Source organism: Ctenocephalides felis, unplaced genomic scaffold, assembly GCF_003426905.1.
Source record: "Ctenocephalides felis isolate EL2017-DRISC unplaced genomic scaffold, ASM342690v1 CF-g0.4_SCAFFOLD_01170, whole genome shotgun sequence".
Classification (NCBI taxonomy): Eukaryota; Metazoa; Arthropoda; class Insecta; order Siphonaptera; family Pulicidae; genus Ctenocephalides; species Ctenocephalides felis.
Window position 1 is genome coordinate 61,742,053 of NW_020537324.1, and position 21,704 is coordinate 61,763,756.

At 27.9% G+C, this 21,704-nt stretch overlaps 1 protein-coding gene and 1 non-coding gene across 2 annotated transcripts; both read left to right on the forward strand.

Moving 5' to 3' along the window:
- Positions 1-3,712: 3,712 nt before the first annotated feature.
- LOC113366082 (AP-3 complex subunit beta-1-like) lies at positions 3,713-10,447 on the forward strand. Its single transcript, XM_026607636.1, has 15 exons — positions 3,713-3,935; positions 4,624-4,870; positions 4,947-5,107; positions 5,363-5,612; positions 5,701-5,861; positions 6,000-6,201; positions 6,260-6,527; positions 6,642-6,862; positions 7,957-8,209; positions 8,285-8,472; positions 8,962-9,110; positions 9,185-9,516; positions 9,599-9,801; positions 9,877-10,015; positions 10,077-10,447. Exons 1-15 carry the CDS (start codon positions 3,787-3,789, stop codon positions 10,445-10,447), a joined length of 3,294 nt encoding a protein of 1,097 aa, XP_026463421.1. The 5' UTR covers positions 3,713-3,786.
- On the forward strand, positions 7,099-7,180 carry Trnal-aag. Its single transcript has one exon. It is a non-coding gene; the product is annotated as a tRNA-Leu (tRNA).
- Positions 10,448-21,704: the final 11,257 nt, after the last annotated feature.

Sequence of the window (21,704 nt, forward strand, 5' to 3'; positions counted from 1 at the left end):
AATAATTATATCGATTTAGGTAATAAAGCACAAACTAATTTTTGGGATTCGGATGAAACAGAAATTAGCGCTGAATCGGATCATGAGACAGATGGTTTTGATTATGGTAAGATGGAACAATTTTTTAGAACAATATATAATTTATAACAAAACAGTTTTCTACGGGCATATATCCAGTTGCTGCAATTAATACTAAATTATGGTTTACATTTTTTAACATAATTTGCGTATTGTGTTCTCTAAAGAAGAAACATTGGAACTCAAAGTGAAATTTATTAAGCTGGATAGATAGCCTGTTAATTTTTTAATTATATATACATTTATATTAAAAAATATAAGTTTAAACACATTACATCATATTTTTTATTACTTAAATAATTTACTTTATGATCACTTATATTTTTTTATATTACATGTATTCGTTATATGAAGTGTTAGACTTTTAAAAACCATTGTGCATTAGTGATTTTAAGAATTCCTTATAAAAAACATGTTTTTTTTTGAAAGAGTATAAACTAATTTAACCATTTTTGATTTCAAATTTTACAAATATTTTTAATTCAACTGTATTGTAGGAAAAACATTTCGAATAGATTCTGGAAATGATCTACCGCGTACGCATTTAGTAGAAGTAAGAAGCCAAGATCAAACAGAATACAATTCGGAAGATGAGCAATATAAAAGCAATAAATTTGACATAAGAAATATTGATTCCATTTTTTCTAATTGCGATGATAGTAATAATAGACAACAGGATTATGATTATCAAAATGAAAAAAGCACAAAAGTTGAACATTCAGAGACTAAGAAGACAAGTGGTGGCTACGAAATTGGTCTGGAAAATAGTGATATGTATTTGCCGAATAGTTTAAATAATATTAGCGAAAATAAATATACACGAGGCTTAAAAGATGTGCGGAAATCAAATATTGATGCTATCAATAGAATGTCTTCACATGATATTATACAAGATGATAGTTTTGATTGTAATCCAAAATGCGCTACAGAAACTCATCATACTGAGAATTCAGACAGCTACTATGACTCGATATCAGGACATGCATGTATGTTTATTATACATTCTTTATTTAAAATTAAAATTATTAATATAATTACAAATTAGCTTCTTCATAAACATTAACAATCAGCGCATTATTACAATTCGATTATTTGCTAAAATTGTGCAATCATGCGTCCTATTTGAAATATTTTCTATTTTCATGTATTTATTTGTTACTGGCTAATATGATCGTTATTGTAATATAGTTCTTATTTATATCTTTAGCGAGGCTGCAAGAATATGTGCCAAGTAAATTGAATATTCCGACTGATAACGAACGAGATTCTTTAGCCTCTTTGAAAACAGCCTCAAATAAATCAGATTTCTTGAAAAATGATGATGCAAGTTGCAGTGAAATAGACGATATAATGACTATAAAGCATAACGTAGCACCATTCTACTGCAATATCAGGAAGCCCTATGTGCAGGATAAAGGACGATTTTCTAGGTAGGAGAGTTTTTGGACCAAAATTTAATAAACTTAATTTATTAATTATTAAACATATTTTATTTACAAATATTAAAATTGCTTTACAATCTCATTGCAGGCCATCTCATTATAATACAACTAGCACATCATCACGAGGTCATTTATCTTCCAGTACATTGAAACTGCATCCCAGCAGAATTATTCCACAATATAATATTACAAATGATAACAGTAGTTTCAACTCGCCTAAGGTTAACAAAGATATGAGAAGTCCGCAACTGAATATGAAACAGAATAAATCGTTTATTTGTCGAAATCAATATAAAAACAGCGAAACACCTCGTACTTCAAAAACCGGACTCAATTTGCAGCACAACAAGTCCGTAAATGATTCTATTTATACAAAACAAGTAAAACCTAGAAAAGATGAACTAGATGATATTGACGTTCTAGATACTTTTGCAAATGAAAGCGACTTTGTCATTAATAATTTTAGCAAATTAGAAATTTCTAGAGCCCAAAATTCCAGAAAGGAAGAACCGCCTAACTGTCGACGACAATTAAAATATTATGAAAATCATCGCACATTTAAAACTGAATTTACACCATCTACAACATATGAAGGATGCATCCAAGATGTTCGTGGTAACAAATATATCAACTCTAAATGTAATAAATATCCACACTATAGTGTTAATAAGCCCGCAAAAAATAATATACCTTGGAACTGCTCAGCACATCATGGAGACCATGGAAAATCAGTAATAATTAATTCACCAAGATCAAATTACCATTCCCAAAATATTGGTTCTTATCACAATAACAATTTAAAGTCGAAGTCCTTATTATATAAGAACGAAGGAGATTCTGCAAGAAATCTATATTATACAGCTGATAGCAAGAAAATATTAGAACCATATGTAAATTATAATTATCCTTTAAACATGGCAGTTCAAGATATTAAATTAGAAAATATTCAAAAATCTAGCAGTTCGAAATCTTCTATAAGAAATAAATATGTAAATCCTTCACAACATGAGAAGAAGTGCCATAGTTCCAGACCGCCCACAAGCGTTTCGCTTAAAACTGTAAGTATTTTAACAAATATTTGTTGTTAATCGTTTTTTTGGCGTTGAAGGAATAGTAATAACTTGATAATAATGAAAATAGTAATTTAGCGCATATTTAAATAACCACAGACATTTTTTGCACCTAAAATTATAGGCGCACAGCGGGATGCAGTGCTATGATGGAAATTTGAATCTAAAAATTAAGAATAATAAATATTTCTATTATATTCCAGTTATCGCCTATACATTCTGCAGGAATTGGAAAATGTGTTCGGGGAAACAGAAATACAAATGTATCAATTTTCACTAATTTGACAACAAGAAAAACTGACCGTCCACCACCAACTCGCAACAAATTTTTTGGAAATCATGCCACTAATTATCGAACAAGATGTCTTTTACCTATAGAACAGGGTAATACATATATACACACATATATGTATATAGTATATACATTTAATAATATGAATTTTTTATCATAGAATTAACCAAACCTCTGAATCAATCTAAAAAATTTCTTGGAAATCCAAGTATTTTAGAATATAGTGTTAACAAAGGCCGAATTGAAAGCGTTAACAGTGAGCCCAAAGGTATACATTGTATTTTCCAAATGCTTAAATATGTTGAATTTAATACGTTAATTAAAATATATTTACATTTGTCATTTTAAAGGATCGACATGGAACTTGAACCACTTCAACAAAATTCCGCCAATAAATGGATCAAAAATGTGATTTGTGTATATTAGTTATAACTACTTTATTTAATGTACAAATGTTAATATAGTAATAACAAATAATAATAGCATATAGGATGAAACATTTGCCAAATTGCACTTGTTAAATTCATATAGATATATGTATTTATACATTGTAAATTATTACTAAAAAACATATTTTCACTTATATTGTTATTTTTATAGAAATAATAATAAACATCGTATATTATTTTCATGTTATATGTTAATAGAAAATATATTTATATAACAATTTATATAAATCATTAAAGTTTAAATTTTTATCTGAAAATATAAATTTAAAATTAACGATTGATTCCGACATGCATGCCAACATTTCATCACCAACATAAGAGTGAGTGACATATCAGGTTCACATTGATGACATTTGACGTTTTAGTGGTTAGTCAAATTCACCAAAATAATTCGAATGGAATAGTTTTTTGTGAAAGAATACCTCAAATTTTAATAGTTGCATTAAAAGCAAATTATGTTGTCTTCTAACAGTAGTGTTAATCCAAATTCTCCAGCAGTTTCTTACAGTAATGAAAGAGCATCCACGTCCTCCATTGGTGGTGGAGATGTGGAATATGCTAGCGATCCAGCTTCTGGTGGATTTTTCCACTCTGATTATAAAAAGTAAATTATTTTTATTTTATTTTATGATAAATTCTCAATGTCAGATACTCATCCTTAATACAGCTTTGTTAAAAGTTAAAAAATCGACATTTCTATTGATATGATACTGTTCATGTGTATGTTTTCTTTAATAATTACAATATTCTGTTTACAAATGAAAAGATATAAATATTTTTACATTCAGCATAATATCTAAATCATTTAACCATTATAGCATAGTAAATTAATTATTATTGTGTGATATATTTATTTAATTCTAATTTAATTATGCTTGTCTTCTTCACTTTAAATCTTTCACAGATAAGCATTGTTTGTTCTTATATGATTCTATTATAATTCTCAATTATATTGCTATATAGTAATTAATACAGCTATATTTATAGCAACTTATAAAGAATCTCGTGTTTCATAATCTACTGATAGATTAAAAATATGTTTCAATATCTTTTAAAAATTAGTCATTAAGTATATAGAAAAGATTATTTATATTTTTGCATACATGTTTATGACTAAATTATAAACTTTAAGTTAAATGCAGAACTTTCTATAAACAAGATTCAATATTTACTTAAGATGTTAATCCTTATTTGTTTTGTTTGTATTGCTTAAACAAACTTTATTTTGATTACCATTACTATTATGATTCCAATACCATTTTTTCTCAATACTTTTCTTTACTCATTTCTAGACACGATGACTTGAAACAAATGTTAGATTCTAATAAAGATGGGTTAAAATTGGAGGCAATGAAAAGAATTATTGGGATGGTAGCTAAGGGAAGAGATGCATCAGATTTATTTCCTGCAGTTGTTAAAAATGTTGTGTCAAAAAATATCGAAGTAAAGAAACTTGTGTATGTATATTTAGTTAGATATGCTGAAGAACAACAAGATTTGGCTTTGCTATCTATTTCAACATTCCAGAGAGCACTAAAAGTAACTTACATTAATTGCATTTGTTTGATTCTTTTTATTTAAATTATTAATTCAACAGTATTAAATAATATTTTAGGACCCTAATCAACTTATCAGAGCAAGTGCGCTCAGAGTTCTATCAAGTATAAGAGTGCCAATGATTGTTCCAATTGTCATGCTCGCTATAAAAGATTCAGCTTCAGATATGAGTCCATATGTTAGAAAAACTGCTGCACATGCCATTCCAAAGCTATACAGGTATATATTTTATTATAAAATAATATATATATTTAAAATGCCTACTATTTATTGGCATATATATTAAATATTGGCATATAAAAGTATATAGTTTGCATTGCATTTATTGATTAAGTTTGAGAAATTAATAGTATTAATAATGAAAATTTATGATTTTAAATTGAAATTGCTATTTACAATTATTAATACTTAGTTGCACTTTTTAAATTTGTATTTGTAATAAAATGTGTATTAATATACCTATTTATATTTCAGCTTAGATCCAGAACAGAAAGATGAATTAATTATCATTATAGAAAAATTATTATCTGAACGCACAACATTAGTTATTGGATCTGCTGTGATGGCTTTTGAAGAAGTTTGCCCCGAAAGAACAGATCTTATTCATAAAAATTATCGGAAACTATGTAATTTGCTTGTAGATGTAGATGAATGGGGTCAAGTGATTATTATTAATATGCTGACTCGCTATGCTAGAACTCAGTTTGTGGATCCTAATATTGATGTAAATAGCATTCACAAAATATATTGCTTTTTGTATTTCCATGTATATTTAGTTTTTTTGATATCAAACTTTGAATATTGGATTTTAGAATAATTATGATGACGATGAGAACAAACCATTCTATGAAGATTCATCTGAGGAATCAGATGGTGATTTCAACTCAAAAAATAAGAATGAAAAAAATAAAAAGCGTAATGAATCTTTAACAAATTCTACAAGAACAACTTATTCATTAGATCCTGACCATAGGTGATATATTTATGAATTGATATGCTATATTTTCATTGTTTTTAATAATGCAAATATTTTCAAAAACTTTGCATCTCAAATTTGCATCAAGTACAAATATGCCAGAATTCTTATATATTTAAAAATATTTATTTCCAGATTATTACTTAGAAACACAAAGCCTCTGTTACAAAGTCGTAATGCTTCTGTTGTTATGGGTGTTGCACAAATGTACCATCATATTGCACCTAGAAGTGAAGTAAATATTGTCACAAAAGCTCTCATAAGATTATTAAGAAGTCCAAGAGAAGTGCAAAGTGTTGTATTAAACTGTATAGCTTCAATGTCCACATTGCGAAAAGTATGGTTTACACCAGAAATAATATTTTCCTTAGATAATTTATGTTTCTGATTTCTAGGGAATGTTTGAGCCTTATTTGAAGTCTTTCTTTGTAAGAACAAGTGATCAAACACATATAAAACTTCTAAAATTGGAAATTTTAACAAACCTGGCAACTGAGACTAGCATATCTGTGATATTGCGTGAATTTCAAACATATATAAGCAGTAATGATAAAGAATTTGTAGCTGCTGCAATACAAGCAATTGGGCGCTGTGCAGCAACCATCAAGGAGGTTACAGATACTTGCCTTTCTGGACTTGTGCATTTGCTATCTAATAAAGATGGTAAGATATAAGACTATTAACAAAATATTATAATTTGGATTTTAAAAATTTTAAATCTAAAATATTTGTTGTGCAATTCACACTGAGATATATTTTGTTTATATTTTCTTGTAGAAGCCGTAGTTGCTGAAAGTGTAGTTGTAATTAAGAAGCTTCTACAAACACAACCATCTGAGCACCAAGAGATATTAGTACAAATGGCAAAGTTGATGGATTTTATTACTGTGCCTGCTGCTAGAGCATCCATTTTATGGCTAATGGGAGAGTATTCAAATAGAGTTCCGAAAATTGCTCCTGATGTTTTGCGAAAGCTGGCCAAAACATTTATTGATGAGGTAAAATACTATTGCATGTTAATTACTATCTTTATTTATTTGCGCATTTAAATACAGTAAAATTATCGTAAATGGGCATATTAATTATATTTAAATTCATAGTTTTTTTTTCTTCTGAGTTACTTACTTAGTTTTAGTATGTAAAATGAGATAATTGTTTATTTGACTAACTATATAGTTTTATCAAATATTTTACTTACTCTGTTCTATTAATCTACGTAGTAATTCGTTTACAAGGTAGCGTGGCCGAGCGGTCTAAGGCGCTGGTTTAAGGCACCAGTCTCCTCGGAGGCGTGGGTTCGAATCCCACCGCTGCCAAAGTATTTTTTATATTTTTATCGATACTAAACATCATTGAAGTTTATTATGAATCTATTTTTATTTTTATTTACCTTATTTTATTAATAAATGTTACCAAATTTTCAAAAATTAATAGTAATAATTACACAAAAAATTAATTTCAAAACCACTATCAATTTTTTTTTTAATTTCTGAAGGAGTTTATATTTTTGTCTGAAAATTCGATTTGCTAATTTTATATTTTTTCGACGTCTTGAATCATTCTGAATTGTTTGACACCAAGATTGGGAGAACTATATGCGAGCTATATAGAAAATTTGTTCTTACTTCAACGTTTTCTTAAAAATTTAGAAGCTATTTGGTGGAACTCAATGAGGACTCTCGTTATTCGCCAAATTGTTTTTCTAGAATTAGCAGAAAAATGCAAAATAATAAGGTCACCATACGTCCCGGATTGGCCGGGAAAGTTCTGCATTTCCACCTTATGTCCCGGGTTTTTTAAAAAGCATTATTTGTACCGGATTTAGAAGCTCTACAGCAACTTGATAAACTTATAAACCACTTGCTAAGGCCCAACATATATTGATTTTTTATTATTTCATTTTCATTATTCACACATGTTTGGAAGTTCATGTAACATGCCTTGATGCAAAATGCATAAAATAATACATAAATAATTTTGGTTTTATCATTGATTTCATTTCATCTTGTAATCATCCTAATTTTTCATATTAAATTATATATTTAGAATAAAATAAAATCATATTATATATTTATTTTATTCGTGGTTACAGGAAGATATAGTAAAATTGCAAGTTTTAAATTTAGCAGTCAAATTGTACTTGACCAACGCGAAACAGACAGAGTTGCTTTGTCAATATGTATTCAGCTTAGCCCGTTACGATCAAAACTACGATATTCGAGACCGAGCAAGATTTCTGAAGCAGTTCATTTTTTCCAACAATCAAAATTCTAAATTATCCAAAGTTGCCAAGAAAATATTTTTGGCGCCTAAGCCTGCTCCGTTATTGGAAAGCAAATTTAAAGGTAATCGATAGAAAAATCTTCTATCTTTCTTGTTTTAATTATATGAGTATTATTAAATATTATTATTTTTATTAGATAGAGAACAATTTCAACTGGGCTCGCTTTCTCATTATATTAATTCGAGAGCAAATGGTTATAGAGATTTACCTGATTATCCAAAAGAAGCACCAGATAATACAGTCAGAGATGTTGTTTCTCCGCAGGAATCAATAGAATATGCTGTTGAAGAACCAGCAAAACCTGTTATTACAAGAAAGCAGTCGGTATGTGTTTATAATAATTTAATTTATTTATTTAAATAATATAAGGTCAAGTCATGGTTGAGCGGTTAGATCTAAGGGTTATCAATCAGAAGTCTCAGGTATGATACCGAGCTCGATGTCAAGCTGTAGTGACATTGAAATATAGATAGCAATATGTTGATAATATGCGAAAAATAGATTCATATAAGTATGTTTTGGTTTAAACTACTATCATAAACGTATCTTTTATGTAATAGATTTCTCTTTATTGCTTTTAAAATGCTTATTAAATATATCTATTTTGATTCTAACTAGATAATAAAGTCTAATTTGTATATTACTTGATATTGGTTGGAAAATAAGTTTTGTTTCACTCTTATATTTTCGATTTGTTTAAGTTCTTTTTATCTATATTTCAAAAGTGATTTTGCACAGCATATAAGAAACTTGATTTTAAACTTTTTAATCCATTTAAATCATTCAATTTATTCTAATAATTTTCAATCATAGTCCAAAAGACGGTCATTCTATTCGGAATCAGAGCAAAGCTCAGATGAATCAGGTTCGGAATCAAGTTCCGAGTCAAGTTCTTCTAGTGAAGGCTCATCATCAAGTACAAACTCTGCCGACAGTGCTGATGAAACTCCAAAACCAGACAAGTAGATATCTTCTTTATTACTATATTTATATACTTTTATTTGGATAGAATTTGAAAATGATCGATTTATTTTAGAAAGAAACAGCAAATAATAAAAATAGGAAGTTCCGACGCAAATTCTGAGACCGAAGATAGCGATTCAGATTCCGAATCGGATTCTGATAGCGATTCCTCCTCAGAGGAATCTAGTAAAAGCGAAGTTGAAAACGGAACATCGAATGATTCACATATTATTACAAATAAACATAGTGAAAATTCGAACAAAAATATTGAGAAAACTCCACCTAAAAGCAATTTAGATCTTCTATTGGAGCTGGATGATCTGAATATGTCAACTCCGGTAATGACACCCTCTTTAGGTGGTTTTCTAACACCAATAACCCCAAATGTAGCGAGTCCTAGTCCAGGTGAATTTGATTTTCAATTTGCTATTTACTGCTACTTTTCTCAATTAATAATTTTTAATAATATTTATTATTACTTTTACAGGTGTGGGCATAGAATTAGTAGGCCCTAGTCACATTCCATCTAAGACTTTCGACCTTTTGAACAAATTTGCTGGAAATGGTTTAAGTATAACATACCGTTTTCTGCGATCACCACATTTGTATTCACATAAAATGGTATCTATTGAACTAGTTTTTAAAAATTCAAACTCTCAAGATATTGCTGATATTAAAGTTGGCCAAAAGGTAATTTATAAAATTCAGATTTTAAATACCTGTCTTATATTTTATACTTCAGTGATATAAAATATGCTGTTGTAGAATCTAATACCTGGTATGATATTGAATGATTTTGCTCCTATTGACACACTTGGCCCAAATGCTTCTAGGACGGGAATAATTGGAGTGGATTTTAATGACTCCACGCAACCTGTTTCATTTGAAATCTCGTCAAGTTTAGGTAAAAAATGAGCAAATGCTCATTTATTTGCAACAATATTTATTCGGATTTATTTATGTAGGCATTCAAAAGGTGACTTTGAAAGTACCAGTCGGTGAAATTGTTCGATCTATTGTGTTACCAGAAAAAATGTTTGATGAAGAGCAGTTGAAGTTACGTGGGATGACTGAGCATGTTTGCAATATAAATATCCAAACAAATCTTTTAGATGCAAGGAACATGTCGCAGAAAGTATTCGAATGCGTAAATGTTGCTAGTATTAAAGCCGAATCAGCCAACACTTATAAATTCGCTGGCCAGACATTAAGTTCAAAATGTTTGGTATTGATCACTATAAAAATGAACAACAGCGACGCTAAAATTATAGTAAATTGTGAGAAAATGATTATCGGTTCTATGTTATTAAATGAAATTAAATCTGTTATGCAATGATTTATTATAAATAATATATATATTAATATGTCAATTATGTACGCTATTAAAGGGTGACTGACTCTATTCATATAACTTATTTAAATCAAATAACTATTTTATAATATAAAATTATATTTAGAGAATTAAAATTAACTTTGTTGTATAGTAACGCGTTTCGTTTTGTTCATATCGTTCAATATCGAATATTCAAATGCTTTTCGACGTGTAAAATATAAAAACGTAAAACTTTAATAAAAAAAAACCTGATATATCACTATTTGTAGAGCTTTGCTTTTTGGTTTATTCAAAATCATTTGCTAAATTCAATCTTTTTGAGATTTTTTAATTATTTTGTGTATAATATGTATTGTCTAGGATAAACAACCTTGAAATTTTAGTTGAGTCACATATGAATAAAAGGTACAACGATAATAATAATCAAAGTTCATCAGTTTTATTTACATTTATTTTAGTTCATTTTATTTAATCTGCACATAATAAACGATAGTAAATATGAAGTTAATCCGATAAAACGCGAAAGTATTGTTAAATTTTAAAAATTAAAAAAGTTTTTATGATTACAATACAATCGACACTTGTTACTTTCCCTGCTAATAACGTTATATTTAAATCAAGAGTAAATAAAATATTTTTTTTATAAAATGCGAAATGTTAATATAAAATATATATATATAAAATTGTATTTAAAAAAACAAACAAATAAATCAACCTTGTTATTATTAATGAAGTCTGGAAAATATAACCAAAAGTGATATTCTTTAAGAGATTTTTGGTAGAAAGTCTAAAGTCTACCTACTAAAAAATCAATTTTATATACTTACAAAAAGATATCGTAAAGCTGTTTAAATACTGTTACATTTTGGCGGATAAGTGAAAAGCAACAAATGTATAATTAAACATTTAAATTCAATTAACTATCATACATATAAAAGCAAGAATTCAAATTTTAGCTGTGTGTGATATTAAACAAAACTGGGAATTACACACAATGGTAGATTCAAATCGAGTTGTTGCAGTTTTGTATTTTTCAAGATATAAGAAAACGTAATAGCACATAAATAAATTTTAATGCGATCTGGTAAAGTTTTGAACCTGTGCATACCGGATGGTGTGAGATCATCTCCAACTTTTAATATTTTCCTTTTAGTTGTTTTATTCGGAAATAGCCTCGAAATCTTCTTGAAATTTGAGAAAATGTTTATCAAAAATTGCAATTTTATCTTTATTTCTCAAGTAATTTGTTTTTAAAATACCAAAAAAAATAGTTATTATGAATGACAATGTATAATGTTATGACCAAAATAGAGTTTACTCATTGGTATCCCTTTTAGTGTTTATTGAAAAGATGTTTGTAATATAGGTGACTTTAAGAAGCTTAACTAATATTCTAAATACATAATAAAATAGTGAGTAACAAATCAAGTAAATCAATAAAAAAGAAAATCTAATAAATAAATGAATAAAGAATCAAAAACATAAAAATACAAATGTCGTACCTACGTGTTAGATGCAAGCGAGAGGTCGTTTTCTTTTTTCGGATGATCCTGCAATCTGTTATTATATTTATATATTATATTTTTGGCTGAAAGATATTTCTTCTTTTGAAATTCGCTGTGAATAAGCCAATTAGGGACATACCTGGGGGCATTAGCTATCTCTCTAAATGTTTTATTTTGAAAGCGTTGTATGATGTCGATATTTGATTTATAGGCTGAGCCCCAAAACTGTTATGGCCTAGTCATATGCAGGAGTAAACTACTCCTACATATGCCTTATGCAGGAGTAGTTTATTATTAATGTAGAATTTTGATTTTCTGTTCAGCAACCATGGTTTTCTGCCATGGTTAACTGCCTTATGCAGGAATAGTTTATTATTAATGTAGAATTTTGATTTTCTGTTCAGCAACCATGGTTTTCTGTTCAGCAACCAAGGCAAAAACTATACTGCAGTATAGTTTTTGCCTGGCTTCTTCTAACTGTTGGCTTTCTTTTGTAAACGGAACTTCCAATTGAGCTTGGTGTCCAGATGAAGCCCCAGGTATTTGACGAAGTTTATAATAAAAATTGCAATTCAAATAATTATTTTTTATCACTCAAAAATTTAAAGCTACAAACGAACTAAATAATACTTTCATGCTTAATTCTGCTCTTCTACAAAAGTTGAACAGATGTTGACCTGCCTGGTCAACCTCAAACAAAATCACCAGAGAGTGAAATTTAAATTATTTTTATCTATTTTAACTTACTTTTTTATAGTTCTTACAATTGTTTAATCCATATCTTGATTTACTTTAAGGAAATAAAAAAAAAACAATGGATGTTCATCAATCATAGTTAACTGTTGACCAATTTCAAATTTCAGTACCAAGAGAAGTAAAGGAGGTATGTTTATATAAAAATGTTTACACCTATTATATAGCTTAACATAATTGTAGCATGAGGGCGTTTATTAATCACGTCATGTTTTTAGGGGGATGACAAAAAATACACACATCACGTGGGGGGAGGGAGGGGTATAGTAAGATATCACATGTATTTATTTTTTACCTGAATTTTATAAAATCCAAACATTTTTTTAAAAAAATAAAAAATGTTACAATTGTTTTTTCGTAACTAAATTTACACGTTATGTGTGGTCTGGTAGGGGGGCTAATTTTGAATATCGTCACGTATTACCAAGGGGTAAGACGGGTCCACAAAATCGATCACGTGATTAATGGACGCCCCCTAAGGATATATATTTAATCCATAATAAAATCTTGCCAGAGATCGAGAGTTTTTACATCCGTTCGCAAAAAATCAAACACTAAATCGCGGTTGGTTTGCATAAAATCACTATTATTACCTCTTTGCAATGAAGATTTTTTGCGCTATTTATGGCAATCCCATATTCTCCAGCTGAGTGGTACGTGCTGTTGTATTTTAACTTTCAGTTTAGTTCTCGATGGGACGTTAATATGGTCACAACAGAAGTGTGACTCTGTGCGCAAATAACAAAAACACGTGCTTAATCGATCAAATTTTTTAAGTATTGTTGTAAAATAATTATTTTATTCTGTTCCAGTCAACTTGTGCATTCGAAAACCAGTGATCTTTTGGGTAAGATTTTTTTCAAACTTATATTTTATTTTATTTTTTACATTTTTTTATCTTTTATATTATTAGCCGTTATATTGGAGTGGATATGTTTAAACTTCTTTATATATATATATATATATATATATATATATATATATATATAACAAATGTATTCTGAGTGGATAGATAGATATTAATTTAGAAATATGAACAAACAACACCCTTTTTTTGCACTAATTAATTAAATAATAATTTCACAAACGTTTCGAGACTAGGTTTGTCTCATCATCAGTGTGTTATAAATTTAAAATCTAAAATATTTAAACCTATATTAGCATTATGTGTTATCCGTATACATAATGCTAATATAGGTTTTCATATTTTAGATTTTAAATTTATAATACACTGATGATGAGACAAACCTAGTCTCGAAACGTTTGTGAAATTATTATTTAATTAATTAGTGCAAAAAAAGGGTGTTGTTTGTTCATATTTCTAAATTAATATATATATATATATGTATATATATATATATATATATATATATAATATACTAGCATACCCGGCCAAGTCTTGCTGCGGCTTTTTAAAATTTATAACAATCCAAAAAATAGTTTCTAAACTAACTTGTTAAGCAAATCAAATTTGAATCATAAATCAATTTATATTCCATAAATATTGACAACTGTTTTTTTTAAGTTTATAACTGTCAAAATTTATTGAAATTTCTAAAAAATATATATTTTTAATAATAAATGTGATTTTGAATATAGCTTATGACCTAAGTTGGATACATGTGCACACGATGAGCCAATAAAATTCAAAATCGGTTCAGTAGTTTAGGCGTCTATCGCGAACAGACGTTTTGAGACCATGGTATGCCTCATCTTCAGTGTAATTTCAAAAACAGTTACTTATATACTACACATTCTTTAATAAATTACATTTAATTTTTGATAATACAAAAAACACCAACTATCACTGCAAAGCTTAAAATAAATTATATCCAATTGTTAAGCAAATTTTATCATGCAATTAGTGACAAAGTGGTTCAGAAAAATACCAATTAACTAATGTAAATGACACTCCACGATACAGTTTTTGTTCTATGTATAATAATCTGAAATGTTTAATTAATCGAATATTACATTTTTAATTTGTTCACTTTCATAATTTTTCTAAAAATCATATTCAAAGTTCAATATTCCTTGTTTTGCTAATTTTTTTGTTAGTTTCTTGTTGAAAAATTCAAACAATTCATAAAATTCATAATTTATATAAACAAATACGAATGTTTTACATTAAAAATAAAATAAATAAATCACACACGCCCCACTATAAATATATGAAAGTGTATTTAGAAGTTACTTTTTTTTTCTTATACTTTACATTGTTTGTTTGAAGTTGAAACATATTTTTGAATTTTTTTTCAAACAAATTTTTAAAATAAAATTCAATTAATACTTGAATGATTTATTTTATACGTTTCGATACTGTGTTTGTGTCATCGTTCATGAAGAACACAGCAAAAATAAAATTTTTTATATAATAAAAGCAAGAGCACAAAACTTTGAAATAAAATTAAAATATATAAATTAAAAAAATGATAAAATCATGTAGTTTGTCGTTTTATTTTGCGAACTAAAATGATGGATTTAAATTGATCTTAAATTAAAGAATTGAAAATATATTAGATTAAAAATATGATATTACAGTAGATTTTGGCTCGATTTTAACTATTTTTTAAGTAAAAACTTTTTTAAAGCTGAAAATAAATTCAACAAGATGTGGTAGTTAGCTTATTATTAATTTCGCACATATAATGATTTTTAAGTCTTTCGAGGACACAAAATATTCATACGTTTATATTTAAAATCAGATATATTTAAAAACAATAGATCAAATCTCAAATACGTATTTTTAGGTCTTGATTAAAAATTTCGATATGGAATATGGCATTTCATGTATCAACGGATTATATATTTTTGATATAAATTTATATAATATTATCTGATTCAAATTTTGAAAACACAGATCAAAGTATTAAGATTTCGTTAACGTTTATTTTCAACTTATGAAAACAAATGCGTAAAAGTTATATAGCAAATATGATATTTATATTTATTTATTATGATATTGAAGACTCTTACTGATCAAGTTTTAACCGCCGAATAATTCCAATAAATAAAATAACTTATTTAAACGAATTTTGTACAAATTTCATTAATGATCTCAAGAATATTTGTTTAAATCAATTTTTGAATAATTAACTTCCCGTAGGGCAAGTTATAGTAATCGCAAAAAAATCGAAAATGAAAATTTTTATATATCTTTACGTTTCAGAGGTTTCTGAACATTTTGGCATACCTTAGAAAAAATGGATGTATGTGTGTGTGTGTGTGTGTGTGTGTGTGTGTGTGTGTATGTATGTATGTATGTGCGTGTGTGTATGTATGTGCGGATACAAATTTTCGTCGACGATTTCGGGAACACGGATCAACCGATTTAAATAATTCAAAAAACATTCGATTTGTATTAATAAGGAGACGTGCTGATTAGTTTTTGGCGAAGGCAGGTCTAGCCGTTCCAAAGATACGGGGCAAAAAGTGCCGAAAACGGTAACTCAGTTTTTAAGAGAACGGAGCGTCCGATTTGAATAACTCAAAAAACATTTTACTTGTATTGACAAGATAAAGAATTGATCAAATTTTCATGAAGGCAGGTCTAACGGTTTCGGAGATCTGATGAAAAAAGTAAAAAAAAATGCCATTTGGCGGTCAAAAATGATCATTAGACATATGCACATCAAATTATCAGATATTTTATAGAGATTTTAACAATAAGTATATTTTTTTTTACATTCCTATGGGTTCCGTACCAATGTTTACGCGTTAGACGGCGACGCGGCGCTTACGCGCTTTGATATTTCGTCTTTATGCAGTTAAAGCAGTACGATTGCTTTGAAAAAAAGTTTAGATCTTCCAAAATATGTCAAAATAATATAAAACATTTTTTTTCAAAAAAAAAAAATAAATAAAAAAAAAAATAAAAAAAAAATATTTTTTAAAAAAAAATTTTTTTTTTTCAAAAAAAAGTAATTTTTTGTCCAATATATAGTTTCTCAAAAATCTTATTTTTTCGAAGTAAATTTTTTTCAAAAATCTTAATCGTTTTTAAAAAAAAAATTTTGGTACGGGAAGTTCCAGCAATTTGCCTTGAGGCACGATGCCTTAATTGCCTTAAGACAGAATTCCACTTACAGCTAGTTTAATTCAATTATTGACGACACAGTTGATTAATCCGAATATTTTTTAATCGAAGAACGTATAGGTTTTTCCCTGAAAGTTAGAATACATAATTTAAATAATTTTGTTATGTTCAAACGCGAAAGCATATAACTGTCCGGTATTTCCTAAATATTATTACACATGGTAAAAAAGTGTATCGAACGAATATTTATAATGTTCTACTAATTTTTTATTACTACGGAATATGATAGAAAATAATTATTTAAATTGTTCTTATTTAATACTTAACATACGAACTAACTTTGATTGAAATATCCTTTAGCATAAACCTTACTAACGCATTATTAATTTAAATCATAAGCATTAATTATTTTATTTTTACATGGAGCCAAAACTAATAGAAAATATATTGCATATTTCTTACATAAAAATATTTTATCTGTAATGAATAAAATTTTGTATATGTTAAAAGTAATTTCATAGGAACATACACATTTTTTAACCAACACTTAACCCTTTCCACTCGGATGCCGCCGCTCTGACGGCAAAATACCTACTAATTCCGGAATTAGCGAATTAAATGAAAATAGCGGTTAAATTGAAAATAACACTAAATCAATATTGGTAACTAGGTGTAAATGGCGTTTTGCCATTAGGCAAGTTGTATCAACTTTTCAAATGTCTAAATAATCGGCATAATCAATGACAATTATTTTATTATTTCTTTTATTTAAATTTTGAGAATATAATTTTAAAATTTTGGGAAATTTTCATTATTTGAAATTTTGATTCATTTTTATAATTAGACCACTTTGAATAGGCCTATAATATTTTAGGATATTTGTTAAAAGCACAAAATCTATAATCATACAAAGTTTTATCAAACAATCGCCAAAGTTTACAGCCTTTAGAGTGTTTTTTTAAATCTTAAAATCGCTTCAGGATTTTTGTGAAAACACGAAAAACAAAGTTTGCATTTTTTGCAAATTAAAAAAAAACGCTTTGGCTGATCATCTCAAATAAAACTGTCATCAACTTGTCAAGTTTAATCGAGTGACTTTTAATTTTTTTAAATTTAAAAGTCTTTCGATTTAAAAAACAGTTTTTGAGAAAATGCCGATAGAAGGTCATTTTTGGCTCACATTTTTTTTCATTTTGCAAATTTTGCAGTTTTTTTGCAATTTCTAAAAAAACGCTTTGGCTGATCATCTCTAATAAAACTAATCAATGCGAATCCGTGTGAAGTTTCATCGAGTGACATTTAAGTTTTTTAAATTTAAACATCATGCGATTTAAAAAAAAGTTTTCAAGAAAATGCCGAAGAAAAGTCATTCTTGGCTCACATTTTTTTTATTTTGCAAATTTTGCAGTTTTTTTTACAAATTTTAAAAATCATCTTGGCTGATTATCTCGAAAAACTACTAATCAACCCGAATTCTTGTCAAGTTTTATCGAATTACTTTTAGATTTTTTAAATTCAAAAGTCATTCGATTTTAAAAACAGTTTTCAAGAAAATACCGAGAAAAGGTGATTTTTGGCTCACATTTTTTTCATTTATTTATCTATTTTAATAATTTCAACTCTCTAAATGTGGCATATAGTGATATGCTTTCAGACGCACACGTTCTCCTCCTAAATTTTGGTCTCAAACGATTCAGAATGGCTTGAAATGACGAATCATGAAACTTCTCAAATGCTACATAATAAAAACAAAAATCGAAAATGAAAATTTTTATATATCTTTACGTTTCAAAGGTTTCTGAATATTTTGGCATACCTTCAAAAAATGTATGTGTGTGTGTGTGTGTGTGTGCGGATACAAATTTTCGTTGACGATTTCGGGAACACCGATCAGCCGATTTGAATAATTCAAAAAACATTCGATTGGTATTGATAAGGAGACGTGTTGATTAGTTTTTTGGCGAAGGCAGGCCTAGCCGTTCCGATGATGCGGCACAAAAAGTGCCAAAAACGGTAACTCAGTTTTTAAGAGAACGGAGCGTTCGATTTTAATAATTCAAAAAAAATTTTACTTGTATTAACAAGATGGAGAAAGGCAGGTACAGCGGTTATGGACTCTCAATAAAAATTAGTTAAAAAATGTCATTTGGCGGTCAAAAATGTTTATTGGACATATGTACATCAAATTATCAGATATTTTATAGAGATTTTAATAATGTGTACACATTTTGTGTACATTTTTTTTGGGTTTCGTACCAAGACTTTTTATTACGGTACGAGAAGTTCCAGCAATTTGGCTTAAGACACGATGCCATGCATCCCACTAGCTTTACAATTCATTTGAAAGCTTTCATCTAATATTTTCAAAATATTATTAGATGCAAATGTAGTAAATTATCATGAGCTGAAATAACAATATGTTAACTTGCCTACCATTTCAACAATTCTTCCAAGAGCAAGTTTAGAAAGTCGTAGTGTCATAAAACTTTTGTACTTCGGCCAAAATGCTAACCTTATAACCATTATGCGGTTGAATTTATTATATGAAATATTTTATAGATCTATTGTCTTTTTTATATCAAACCGGAATAAAAATTGGCCGATAATCGTTAGAAACTTTATAAAATGTGTTTATTAGATTTCTTTAATACGATTCTTTATTTCCGAGACGTTCCCTATTTGTAAATTAGAAAATTTGGTATTAAAAAGTAATTCGAATGATATAGCCAGTTTCTTCATATTATTGCAAAAATAGACGATTTCCCTGCATAAATGAAAGTTTCGCGAAGCACGCCACGGAAAGTATTTTGCAGTATATGTGCCTACTGTATAATAATAAATATCTCTGTGAAATATACAGAGTATATGCTTGCATTAATAATAATCTGCATAAAACTAGTTTATTCGACATGAATCATATTGAGATGTTACATAATTTTGCACTAGTCCACGTGTAATCGATGTTGTAATAAGAACTATAAATAATTAATAGTTTTAGCTGGAAAATAATAAATCATTTTTGAATTGCCACTATGCAGACTTTGAAATATTTTAATTGGTTCATAACTGCCATTATAATTTTGATAATAGTACAATTAATCTTTTGATTTTAATATTGCAATAAATCAATTTTATCACCTGATGTTAATTAAACAGTTTGTTTGAAAACAATTTTTGTTTATAATGCTACTGTACAAATTGGAATTTAAAAACAGGTTCACTAAAATGTTATTCAGTTTGTTAATAGTTTTATTAATTTTCAGAAAATCTGATTATCCAATTAGGAATTCTAATCCAGTCATTTTGAATCCTTTTATACAAAAATTGGAAAAATGTGTCTGTTATTATAACTTTAACTTCCAGTAGATTTTGCAGTCCAAAATTTTTGCAGTATATTTCATTTTAAAATATTTTAACTGGTTCATAACTGTGTAACAATAATAATTTTACTAGTGGTGTATGGCATCGTGCCTTAAGGCAAATTGCTTGAACTTCTTGTACCGTAACAAAATGTTCGAGGAATATTAAATACTTTCAAATAGTTCATTATAAATACTGTAATATTGCCTAATATTTTTAAGAATTATATAAACTAAATTACAATTATTTATCTAAAGTATTTAAGTGAGCTTTAGAACTCTAGCCAAATAATGAATTTTTTTTTCAAAAGCAATTGACAAAACAACACAAGCAGAAAGATTTTTGAATCATTCAAATTGATTGCTTAGTTCTCTTAAAAACTACATTTTTTTGTACATTTAGCTCTGTATCTTTGAAATGGCTGGATCTGCCTTGCAAAAAACTAATCACCACTTCTCCCAATTATTACAAATTGAATGTTTTTTAGATCATTCAAATCGGATACTCCGTTCTCTCAAAACTCGATTTCTATTTTTTGCACTCTTTGCTCCGTATCTCCGTTACGGCTGGACCTGCCTTTGCCGAAAACTAATCAGCACATCTCCCTATCAATAGGAATCGAATGTTTTCTGAACCATTCAAATTGGTTGATCCGTGCGCCCCAAAACATGGACGAAAAATTGTATCTATACATACGCACACACACATATCCATTATTTCTGAAGTATGCCAAAATGTTCAGAAACCTCTGAAACGGGAAGAAATGCAAAAATTTTCATTTTCAATTTTCGGCCCATTACTATAACTTACCCTAGGTGAAGTTAATAAATACATCTTATCATGCAATATTTATAAAACAATTTTTGTTTATAATCCAGCCGTATAAATTGCAATTTCCAAAGGGATTCCCTAAAATCTTAATACGTTTTTTTTTATTTTCAGAAGGTCCGATTCGCTGTTTTTTTCTTTCATTATTTTCAATCATTTTTACATAAAAATGAGAAAAATGTGTTATAGAAATTGTATTATCAATAAAATTATTTGTCTGGAGATAATAATTTATTTCATGAAGTCACTGTATCAATTGCATTTTGAAAAAGGGTTCGCCAAAGTTATTATTTCAATATTTCCAATCATTTTGAACACTTTTACATTCGAAAAAAAAAATTTTTACAAAATTCGAAAAAAAAAATTACTGGTGGTTGTTTGTTTTTACCAAAAAAGTATTTTACTTGAAAATTAACATTTAAATGAAAAATTTGCCATTTCTTTTCATCGATCAATCACTGGATTGACACACGATTCAGGCATTTTTAAGTACTAATAAAATAGACGCAGATATTAAAAAAACGTTTAATTTAATTTAAATTTTTCTGTTCACTGATTTTGTGTGAATATTGATCACATCATTTCTTTGTTATTAAAAGTTAAACCTAATTTCAAGAGTCTTTTGAAAGATATCAAATATACTAGTGCAATTAACAGCTTTTAGCTTTCTTAAAACTAGTGCAATTAACAGCTTTTAGCTTTTAGCTCATAGCTTTCTTAGAGTATCGTAAAACGATTTTAGAAATTACGAATTCATTCGGAAATGGGTTTCAAGTTG